Source organism: Helicoverpa zea, chromosome 31, assembly GCF_022581195.2.
Source record: "Helicoverpa zea isolate HzStark_Cry1AcR chromosome 31, ilHelZeax1.1, whole genome shotgun sequence".
Taxonomy (NCBI): domain Eukaryota; kingdom Metazoa; phylum Arthropoda; class Insecta; order Lepidoptera; family Noctuidae; genus Helicoverpa; species Helicoverpa zea.
In genome coordinates, this window is record NC_061482.1 from 18759468 (window position 1) to 18772032 (window position 12565).

At 41.7% G+C, this 12565-nt stretch overlaps 1 protein-coding gene across 2 annotated transcripts in view; it reads right to left on the reverse strand.

Moving 5' to 3' along the window:
• LOC124644843 (anion exchange protein 2) overlaps window positions 1-12565 on the reverse strand; it is a 38273-nt gene that overhangs the window by 11171 nt on the left and 14537 nt on the right. The window contains exons 2-4 of one of the 2 annotated variants that reach the window (XM_047184451.1): window positions 1785-1929; window positions 989-1059; window positions 743-882 (exon numbers count right to left, since the gene is read on the reverse strand). In XM_047184451.1, the coding sequence (XP_047040407.1) occupies window positions 743-882; window positions 989-1059; window positions 1785-1929 (356 nt within the window). The remainder of the gene's footprint in view (window positions 1-742; window positions 883-988; window positions 1060-1784; window positions 1930-12565) is intronic. The other variant, XM_047184452.1, reaches the window with a different exon arrangement.

A 12565-nucleotide genomic window follows, 5' to 3' on the forward strand; every position in this document is an offset into this window, starting at 1 on the left:
CCGGCAAAATGAATGAAGATGGCATATTCAAATCATGTGATGTAATAAGACGCAGATTTATAAGATTGTAACTCTGCTGAAATAAACAGTCTTATTTACCTAACTTACAAAATTCGGAATCAGTACCGGTCGCTAACAGAGCGTCAAAACTCCGCCCTGGCCAGTGACATAGTGATTATTTCGGTTTTTGATTGTTGGTCGCGGTGGTTACCGTGCACCCGCAGGACAAACTTGGTATAATGCACGAGCATTTGCTTGGACTCAGCTGCACTCTCTGTTCCTTCACTGTCGGAGTCCGATGGGATCGCAAACTGCCATGACATCTTATATGCTCCGCAACGCATCGCCGGGTTGGTTCCACAACTTCTATTCTAAGGGCTTTGTTGACTTTCTTAAAACCAACAAATGATTTTGGCCCACCCGGGATTCGAACCCGAAACCCCGTGCTCAGCAATCACCCTATTCGACTACTAGACCACGATGCAGTAAATTTTCTTAATTCAGCTGTACTACACAGTGATATAACTTATTAAAAGTTGGTAGGTGACCTCACCGCCATCACGTGGCATACATTACCTAACTCCGTGGCTAAAGAAGAATAACATTTCAATGATCGACGTTGTTTTGCAATAATGATTGTACTCATACGTAGTCTGAAGGAGGAACAAATATCAACTTGAAAGAAGTTGTTTTTGTTCCGTGGAGTGGGTAGTAGAGGAGACTGTGCGTGTGCGTGACTCACATGTTGCGCATGGCGCGGCGCTCGTCGTCGGCGTCGTCGAGCGCGTCGGGCGCGGCGTGCGCGGCGTGCTCGGCGCGCTCGCCGTCGAACTGCACGTGGCGCGCGTCATGGTCGCGCGGGCTGCCCGAGCCGGAAGACACCTGCGCACACACAGCGTCAGAGGACTGCCAGCGCCTCATGCTGGCAGCTGACTGCAGCACGCGCCTGGCACGGCGCGCGCCCTTGCCGCCGCTATCGATCGCTCACCTGGTGCTCCGAGCCCGTGCTGGCCGGCGGCGGCGGCGAAGCCTCCGACGCGCTCACCGAGCTCCCGCCATCTGCACATTCCACATCACATCAACACGACATATCTGAACACGTTGCCTCTACTGATCCATCTACCTACTGTGTCCCCGTGGTGTACTTACTTCAAAAACTAAAAATATGCATTTCATTTCACTTTAAGAACATATTTTGCATAGATGTGTAATTTTAAAAAATGCCCTTTACCTCATTCGATGACCAAATTTATATATTAGGAGATATCGCAGTTTGTAAATAACGTTACAGCGAAATAATGATCAAGTACTTTCTGCACGCACAATGAGCAAAGCTACTACTGAACCGATTCGAAAAATTATTTCACTGTTTGGAAGCTACTCTTTCCCCAAAATAGGCTATATTTCATTCGGGTACGGGAAGTAACTGCTAGCGGAAAGCTGCAGGCTGCAAGTGGTGCTGCAAGCTGCAGGCCTTACGGTACCCCGCATTGGCCCTGTGCAGTGTGCACAGGCTGTGCATACTGTCTTGTACCTGTAGGCCTTCATAGTTGATCATGTGAGCACGGCCTTGTTACGTTGAAGGTCGTAGCTCCATCATTATAGAACCCTGTTGCTTAGGAAATAAAATGGCTCCTGCTTATCACGCATAGGCAATAATAATTGTCGTACTGTTGTGGATTGTAAAAACAGCAATGGCAGGTAAAAGTACAGACATATTTTTAAAATGTGAAGGTTTAAGAGTGGCTATGGTGATGTTGACGTTGTGGATGTTTGTGACTGACCGGGCTGCGGCGCGGGCGGCGCGTAGGGCGGCGGCGCGGCGGAGTCGCGGCGCGGCGCGGCGGCGGCGGGCAGGCGCGGCGCTCCCTCGCCCCACACCACGCGCTCCATCTCGTCGTCCAGGCGCACCTCGTCCTCGCCCGCCGTCTGCACAACACACGCGCATCACTACTGGGCTCATTTATTTTGAATCGATTCTGTGGTCTAATGGTGAAGGGACTGGTCACCGCGATTACATACTACTGTAAGGTACGTTTTGGAAGCGAACTGGCGACTACCAACTGTAAACCGCACGTGCAGCGACTACATGGGCCTCGCTCGAAAATTTTAGCGCGGAAATAACAGAACTTTTTAAACTAATAATGCAGATATGTTCTCTTAATGTTGGGCTTGAAAATCAACCGATCTAAGACCAAGATTATGATCGTAGACCGTATCAATGACAATTCGCCAGAAGTTACGCAGATTGCGAATTGCGATGTGGTCCAAACATACATACTGTATGTTGGGGCTTTAATCTCAAACTATGGTGGTTGCATTGATGAAGTGACGCGTCGTATGGCTCTAACCAGAAACCCGGCCGACAAGTTGAAGGTGTGGAGGAATCGGCAACATAACCAAAGCCACCAAAATCAGGCTCGAGAACGCTCGTATTCCCCATCTACCTTTACGACGCAGATACGTGGACAGTGCGTGAGTTGGAAAAGGGGAAGATAGATGCTCTGGAGATGTGGTGCTGGAGGAAGATGCTTGGCATATCATGGACAGAGTTCCGCACCAATGTGTCCATACTTCAGGAGCTCGGCGTCATGAGGCGCCTTTCGATCATAGAACAGACGCCCATACTACAGTATTTTAGCCATATCTCTAGACGCGATTACAACTCTATAGAGTGGCTAGTCTTACAGGGAAAAGTGGAGGGCACCAGATCGCGCGGCAGATCACCTGTAGTGTGTAAGCCGACCTTACTCCTGACCTATCTATCTACATCCTACTTATATACTACTTATTATAAATGTGAAAGTTTATGAGAATGTATGGATGTATGTTTGTTATTCAATCACGCAAAAACGGCTGGACCGATTTTATTGGAATTTGGTATGTAGATAGGTGATACCCTGGAACACATAGGCTACTTTTTATCAACACATTACGCGGGCGAAGCCGCTGGCGGGAGCTAGTAATATATATTATACATGTACTTAGTACTAAGCTTAGGTTAATCAGTTCAGTATAATATACGTCTTAGATATAGCGACACGTCTCTATCATTTCATCAAAAATAATGTCGGGACACTTTTTTCACACACGGTTGGTTAGCCCCATGCTAAGTTATTAATTAACTTGTGTTATGGGTGCTAACACAACTGATAAACTACAAATGTACATATTTAAATACATATAACACCCAGACCACGGCCAACAAGCATGCTCATCTCACACAAATGTCGACCGAACCGGGAATCGAACCCGGGACCTCAGGTTCGGCAGTCCGGCATGGTGACCATTGCGCCATCGAGGTAGTCTTCAAAAATAACTGCCCACATTGCACACCTATGCGCTGGACCGATCAGGTGGAATCCACAGTGGGTAGCTGCGTGTCGGACTGCGCCACAGAGTCTGCTAACAGAGAGAGATGGCGGGAGATCGTCAAAAGAGCTGTGTCCGCCTCTAATGTGGACTCCTCAACGTGACCACGACCGCTCTGCCAAGAGCGAATCGACAGAGAAGAAGAAGCTGAATAAAGGAGATTGGGCAAGAATGTATGAAGTTTGGTCCAAATGTCCACCACGAACGAGACCTATATAATTAAATACTCCACTTAATTTAGAGTAACTTTTACTAAGAAAGTAAAAAAAAAACAATGCCAAAAAAAAGTTATAGCCAAAAATGTATCTATTCTTAATTTTCGGTAGTTTTTGTATGTTATCATTATTATTTTTTATTTTATTCCACTTCCATTTCCGCACTTTATCTAAAACTAAGATGAGTAAAACACATTTGCATATAAACAGCCCATATTTTTTTACCCGATGGATGTACGAAGGGCTGCGGGTTGTTCGAAAGAGATACCGCGGCCCTGGTACACAAAAGGCCTATGACGGAACACGACGGTTTTTAGTCAGTAAGAGTCTGACACTCCCTCTCCGCTGCTAACCCACAGCGGGAGGGGTCATTTGATGATTTTTGACGTCGTTAAAAAAAAAATGGATGTACGAATCACTAACCAATTGAGGCGCCAGAAGTGCTTGAATATACTCAGCGGTGCCTGGATCTAAGAAAGTTCGATGTAACTGGTGGTGTCTTCTCTTGAATAATGAACAATTCTATTTTATCAGAAGTTACAGAAAGTACGAAAATCGAACATCACGAAAAGTAATTGAAAAAATGAAATTGAAAAATCTATAAAATGTTTTATTTGATTTTGCTATAACTTTTTTCTGGCATTATATTTTTTTTACTTTCATAACAAAAAATGTTCTATATTTAACGGGCTATCTGGCCATATAGGTCTCGTTCGTGGTGGACATTTGGACCGGAATCGCCCATTGTCCTTTATTTTGAAGTTACTATTGCGGCATGTTGATTGACATAATGCTTCACAAAGCTTCGCTCGACAGCGGACGCGGCAGTTGCTCTACTGAACACATTCAGCGCGTGGGAGAACTCGCTCTATTCTATGTGGTCTATTAATCTGTTATCTTTCTAAGGCATTATCATTTTCTCAGATTGCTATTGCGATGTAACCGAGTCCTTGACAACATACATGTTATCTTCTTAAAAAGAGCAAGGACGATCCAGCTTCAGCGCCAGGGGGCACATAGTCGTGATCAAGTCACGAAAAATATTAATTACTAGCTTCTGCCAGCGGTTTCACCCGCATCCCGTGGGAACTACTTCCCGTACCGGATAAAAAGTAGCCTATAGCCTTCTTCGATAAATGGGCTATCTAACACTGAAATTTTCAAATCGGACCAGTAGTTCCTGAGATTAGCGCGTTCAAACAAACGAACAAACAAACTCTTCAGCCTTATAATATTAGTATAGATTGTATTGTATCTTGATAAGTAACACCGGCTTCAATATGTACTCCCCAATGTTATAAAAATAAAGTTGTCGCCATTGATTTTGTTATTGTTCTATTTCTGTTTCCTTGTTATATGATGATGATGACGATGTCCTCCTAGCCGATTATCGGCTACGGCGGCTGATCTCATGTAAGAAGAACTGAGCAGGACATATTATAGCGCACACACAGGTGCACTCACTATTCCTTCACTCTCGTAGCCCGAAGGGACAGCAATCCGACACGATGACCGGAAAGAGATCAGGCGCAGGACCGACATTTACGTGCTCCCCGATGCACGGGTGTATCAATCATCAACTTCCAGGCTCCGGGCTGCTTTTGTGAAAGTCGAGGTCGAGGTCGAAGGAAGTCAGGTCGAGGGGTACCTAAACTTAAGAAAAATGTTTCTATGAAGAAAAGGGTGAAAGTAGAGTGATCACAACTTTGTAACACTTTAAGTAAAGTAGATAACGATTGGTCAGTTGTGAGTTGGACTCGCGCATGAAGCTTTCAGTATTTGTTGTTAAAACATTGTGTTCAACCTTTTTAATTAGAGGTAGGTCCTGGATCTGTCATGCGGGACCCCTGGTTATGCATGTGGGTCATGACGCCCCCACCTGTATTTTATGACCCGCGATTGAAAAAGAATGTCCATCGGACCAACTTTTTGTAACCGTTCAACTAGTATGAAATTTCATAGCAGCCTGCAAAACCTACTTATTTGAAACTTGCTTCTGCCAGCGGTTTTACCTGCATCCCGTGGGAACCTCTGCACGACCCAGGATAAAAGTAGCCTATAGCCTGTCTCGATAAATGGGCTATCTAACACTGAAATAGTTTTTCAAATCGGACCAGTACTTCCTGAGATTAGCGCGTTTAAACCAACAAACAAACTCTACTTTATAATATCTACGTTACTAGCTTCCGCCCGCGGCTTCGCCCGCGTAGGTTTCGGTTATATCGCGTTTCCAAGAGAATTCTTCAAAAGTCCGGGATAAAAACTATCCTTTCTTTCTCAAGGTCAACTCTATCTCTGTACCAAATTTTATTAAAATCAGTTTAGTGGTACTCTGTCTGTCTGTCTGTTACGCTTTCACGTCTAAGAAAGCGTAACAGACAGACAGACAGAGTAACTTTCGCATTTATAATATTAGTAGGGATACTAATAATATTAAACTTTAGGCCCCGCAGGGCATCTGAGGCGGATGACGTGGAGTAACGACCCCGCGGGGCTATATATCCGAGTGCTCCAGGGAGAGAATACTGTCCCCCATCTCCGGCCTGCCGGAGTGAAGCATGACGGGGGATAGGTCTCAGAGTGGAGCCGCTAGAGTAGGGTTAACAGCCCGCTCGGAGGGTAGGTGCCTCGTGGTAAGTGGCGAGTGGGCCGGTGATGCTGGACCCACTGGGAGCGCGTGATCTGCGTTTAAAGTCCGCCGAGGTATCCTCACCCTTCAACCGCTCATGTACCTGTTGCCCCCTTGTTGCTATTCAGTGACTGATTCCCGGGGGCCCAGTAAGTGAGTTGGCGAGTCTCCACCTGCCATTTTTAAGTGTGCAAACATTGTTATCGGCAGGTGCCATAGTTCCCATAGTCTTCCCATTCCTATTCCACTAACATCCCATCACAATAGCCCAAGTAGTTTTCCTCCATAGTTATCAATAGTTTAGCACAGAACCGGGGATTGGGTACATTTCTATAGTATATACAGGGATAATCGTCGGTTTTGTGTCGCCATTTCATTATAGTTGTCTCAAAAGGGCTTCAGCGTGTTGGCTTCGGCCCCATGTTCGCCTTCCAAAAATCCGGGACTCTGTAGTCCCGTGGTCGGTTATAAACTTTAGTAATCTTTATTCAAATAAATAACTTTCACACTTCATTTAATTTTAACTTTTTCCTCTATGGGTATATTATAAATTGCATATCAAATAAATAATCGCCTATCAATAAATACTCATCATTTATATTCTTTTTTACATCAAATAACTTACTTCATTACAAATAAACTAAATGTTTAACAAAACTCAAACTGCAGATAATAGGCATGATGACAGTAATCAAAAATCATTAAAATAATATATTTATTAAATTAAACTTGAAGCTTGGAATATAAAACGCGCATTGTTTTCTTTATTAATAATGTGATTAATATGTATTTTTATAAAATAAAATTACGAAATAAGGCAATCCGCCATGATATCTTAAACACCAATCAGAGCTCGTGACGTCATTTCTCAAAACAACTCGCGCGAAAGCGCGCGAACGTCACATTTCGTTATTGTGAACTTCCACTGCGATCTTTGTTTTTAATTAATTAATTGTTTATAACACGAGTTATGGAGCCCGGATTTATCAAGGCAAACAGCGCTAATTTGCCTAGAATTGATATCATAATGCTGGGAAAGTTTTTGGCATCAAATAAGGTTTTTTTTCAGCTGAATTTAGAAATGTTAAAACTTCCATGTAAGTATACTAGTTTAATTAAAAAACAATGAGAGATGAAACCTAACCTCGAAATAGTTATTTACATTATAAACTATGCTAGAATCTAGAGAACTATGTAATAACTTACATCAAGGTGATCTTCACAAAAATAAAGTTGTACCCTGGGCAATATTGCTTTTGAATCTCGCCTTGCAAGTTTAAGCCACTTGTTTCGTATTTTTTTATTGTGAGGAACGTACACAAATAACTTATCCGGAGTTGTTTTGGATGTGTTCTTACACTGGGGGACCCCACAACACCTATGCCCTTTCGAATTCATATTTAATAACACAAAAAACTTAATTATTGCACGAGCGTTGTTTACTTGCGTCTTGTAATTTCAGTCGTGACGTCACAAGTGACGACATGACACTGACAAGCGTTTTCGCGCCGGATTCAAAGTGGACAGAGAAAAATGCAATTATTTGATAAAAAAACTTCGCATTTTCTTAAAATTAATAATTTTTCATATAAAATAGACGTATACCTACATCATACAAAGGAATTTAAAAATTTGTCATCATGCCTATTCGAAATTATACATCAATATGACATTACTTTTTTCCTTATAATGCAATACAGTTAAATTTATTATTGTACAAAAATACTACATACAAGCATTAAATGCTGACTGCACAGCAAATTTTCCATATTTCATAGCAAAATAACTATCCCAGTCGCATATTAGCCAGTAAGTACAACAAAACCTGTTCATCATATTTGTCTTAATTTTCAAGAAGCCACGCTCGGCAAATTTAATGATTATTATAACAAAAAAATCCTGTCACATTGCATTATTTCTAAAAGCAGAACAAATTAACTGAACAAGGTTCGCAGCTTCGCGCGCTTTTTCGTCACTGGAGTGCAGAGAGATAGCGCTAGGTCGGGTTCCCTCTATTTGGCAGAATTTTGTTTGGCCATTTATATTTATAAATTTAATAAAAAAAAATATTTTTTAATAGGTTATAAATTTTTAATATATAGAAAACCATCTGCGACGATAACCTCGCATGGGACCGCCGGAGCCACGAAGCGCCGGAGCCGTGACAGAAGCCATGCTTGCTGCATGTTTATTTATTTATTCACAAACACAGCTATCATTACAGGAATATCCCAAGGCGGTAGCGTGTTAACATAACTCCTCTATCATCTATTAATATTTATAACACAGTACATACAATGTAGTTTTTGTGAACTCATTCAAAGAACACGAAAATAAGTCAATCCTCTCAGCAATGTCATTCAGTGTACGCAAGGCGCGCGTCACTGGCGCTGTATCGAGTAAATTTGTTCGCGCGCGAGGCACTGCTAGTAACCGTGGTCGCCGCCGTCGCATAACGTAACCATCAGGCACATTCAGACCTATCTCCTTTAAAACACCAGCAGTATACGTCATACCACGCAACAGCTTAAAAACATACGTGGCAACCGCTAAATCCCTTCTCGTCTCCAGTTTGTTGTACCCAACCATGCCGATTACAAACAAGGTTGGGTACATCAACGGATAAAAGGGATATACCCCATACAGTTTCAAGTACAAATACCTGGTAAACTTATTCTGTATGCGCTCCAGCATAAGACTATACTTAATCTCATGTGGAGCCCATACTAAAGCGTTACACTCCAGCTGTGATCTCACCAGAGCATTGTACAGTGCTGCCACCGCGTTTATGTTTGTAAAATCCGCAGCCCGACGAAGTATGAAACCCAGGCTTCTGTATGACTTTTTACAAACATTTACAATATGTTCACGAAATGTTAACTCGGTGTTTAGGCGTACCCCCAGATCACGTACATTTTCTACCCGCTCCATTGCCGTGCCATATAACTCATACTCATAATATTGCGGTCTTTTCATTCTGCTAAAAGTTATCACCGAGCACTTATTAATATTAAAGTCTAGTTTATTCTTCCTACTCCACTCTGCCACGCTATTTATATCCTGCTGTAGACGTGCAAAGTCACTCCTATCTTTAATCGCCATAAGCAACTTAAGATCATCCGCGAACAATAGACAGGTGGCAAATCTGACAGCCCCAGGTAGGTCATTTATCATTATAATGAAGTTCAAAGGGCCTAGATTACTGCCCTGGCTTACTCCTGATCTTGTATAATGTTGCATGCTTACTTCCATGTTGCATGCCTGCTTACATGCTGCATGCCTGCTTGCATGCTTCTTACAGGAAAATAAAAATTCCAAAACTATGCCAAAAGATGATTCTGACTATAAACATTCTGAAATATGATAGTTCTGACTACTTATATGAAATGTATGCCAAAAGGAAATACTGACAATGACTGAAAATGCACCTGCCCCATTTTTTTTAAGAACTATATGTGCAAGCATATCATCGGACTTGCGATCCGACTCAAGTACGTGGCGCCACCTGCAGAAGCTAAAAATGTGCCTGAAGCGTGGACGCCCCGCAAAAGCAAATAAATTACAATTTTGTACTTAATTTTATATTTTTTTGCTGATCTCATTATCTGGTAATTAATAAATAATAAGGTGACTGTGACTAATAAAATGCTGTTTTATTCAGAAAAACTGCTGTAAATAATATAAAAATAGAAGCTATATTTAAAAGAAAAAGAGTTAACATGTATAATGTGCATTAAGATTATTAGCTGTGCATTGATGAAAAAGCTTTTGCTTTAGGAAATTCGCTGTACGCTGCAAAAATAAATTGTAGTGCGTTTAGTGATATTTTGAGTTGAATATTTTGCTGTGCAATCAGTTATTTTGATGGGAATTCGGAATCTTATTGCATAGAAAAAGGATATTTTTTGATTTGCGTTTAAATACTACCCTTTACTATGGAGGTTTGTAATGATTACAGCTTTAGCGAGGTTCATAAGAAGTTATTTCAATTACTTTTGGTAAAGAGTTAATATTTGAAGCAATAGCTTTTAATGTTGTTTCTCTGTACACGTTACAATTAGTATTTAATTGGCAACAAAATTGTCCCTTACATCAATCGATTTAAATGAATATCTTGGGAGATAAAGCAGTTTTAAAACAAGAACACAGCAAAATAATGATCGAGTACTGCGCGCACAATAATGATCGAGTACTGCGCGCACAATAATGATCGAGTACTGCGCGCACAATAATGATCGAGTACTGCGCGCACAATAATGATCGAGTACTGCGCGCACAATAATGATCGAGTACTGCGCGCACAATAATGATCGAGTACTGCGCGCACAATAATGATCGAGTACTGCGCGCATAATAATGATAGAGTACTGCGCGCACAATAATGATCGAGTACTGCGCGCACAATAATGATCGAGTACTGCGCGCACAATAATGATCGAGTACTGCGCGCACAATAATGATCGAGTACTGCGCGAAAATAATGATCGAGTACTGCGCGCACGATGTGCACAGCCGAGGACTACTGAACCGATGTGGAAAATCCTCTCACTGTTGGGAAGATACACTGTCCCCGTGCAACATCGGCATTTACCCGGGTACGGGAAGTTGATCCCACGGGACGCGACTGAAACTGGGTAAAACGGGTAAAAGCAAAATACTGCTCACTGATTAATTTCTAAATCTCAGAAACTAAAGACTCCCACAAACTTGAAGGTTCTTTACAGAGTGAAGACATACATACGTTAAGGAGGGGTTTTACGGACATCTAAAGCAGGGGTTAAATGGGTGTTGGTCTTAAAGTAATTATTTTATTACATTGTCCAGTTTTTGGTATTATATATAATGATCAGTCATTATGTATAATATCTGTTTAATCACTATGACTGTAACATATTTATTAAAATTTATTGTACAACTTTTAACGAAACCCCGGACACCAACAAATATTTTTTGATTTTTAGAGATTTGATCGTGAGAGAAAACAATATAAGCTCAGGTTGTACAGGCAATGCTGATCGTAATGTGGAGTCAGCGTCGCGTCGCATCGCGGCGACACGCGACACACGTGATGTTTCTACCCGTATATGAATAGACAGGAATATATTATTACGTGATGGAGAAAAATGTTACGTATGTTAGAAAGTGGTTTAATTGATTCTGCTCAAACTATTTTCAGGTTTCAAGCATACAACGTAACGTGTTGTGTAGTTCTAAACAAATACATACGCATCTACTTAATGTGTATTTATTTAGTGAGTGCGCTAAGTAACAATACACGCACGTAGGGCTGTAGCGGTTTAAGATGCTTTATACGAAGTTTAAACACATCGGGACACGATTTAACAATAGCTCGCCAATAACACGGAAATTACATTAAATACTAGGCACGTCAGCAACGCACACGCATGTAGCGCGCAGCCCTCCTCTGGGCCTGGCCTTACGCGAGGCTAGGTAGGTGCAAGCAAAAAATTACTCCACCTAACTAGAAAGCTGTCTTGGAAATCTGATGCACTTCCGCGTTTGTTATCGTATAGTGCAACTCACCTTTAGTTTTACCAAGCTTTTTGTTTATTGATTTCTGACACTTACGCGAATATTAGACATTTAAATAAAACTACTTTTACGGATTTTATCGCGTTATATTAATATTATTTAATCCCGACGTTTCGGATCCTTTACAGCATCCATGGTCACGGGCAGACTAAGGTGTTGGTCGTCTTGATATATTAGTTACAAACAGCTACCCTACATTTTGTTGATTATTATTGACAATCCGATTCACGCAAAACGAGCTCACTGTATCCTTAGGTCGAGCAGTTGTAGGCTTGGATTTTGATTTAATAGTTTCTATGATGGGATTCCAAGCAGGTGGTATGCACCAGCCATCTTCTCTATTGAAATTTGGATGTTTTTTAATTTCAATAGCCTCGCGAATCATCCTAGGTAGGAATCGGTTTTCTCTTGCAAGGACTTGTGGTTTATCAAATCTGATGTAATGCTGGGCCTTGTCTAGTGTGTGTTCACAAACTGCTGACTGTCTGGAACGGCGGTGTTTGACATCGGCGATGTCGAAAATCCAATCGATGATTGATCGGTGATGTTGAAAATGCAAGCCTACAACTGCTCGACCTAAGGATACAGTGAGCTCGTTTTGCGTGAATCGGATTGTCAATAATAATCAACAAAATGTAGGGTAGCTGTTTGTAACTAATATATCAAGACGACCAACACCTTAGTCTGCCCGTGACCATGGATGCTGTAAAGGATCCGAAACGTCGGGATTAAATAATATTAATATAACGCGATAAAATCCGTAAAAGTAGTTTTATTTAAGCTTTTTGTTATCGCA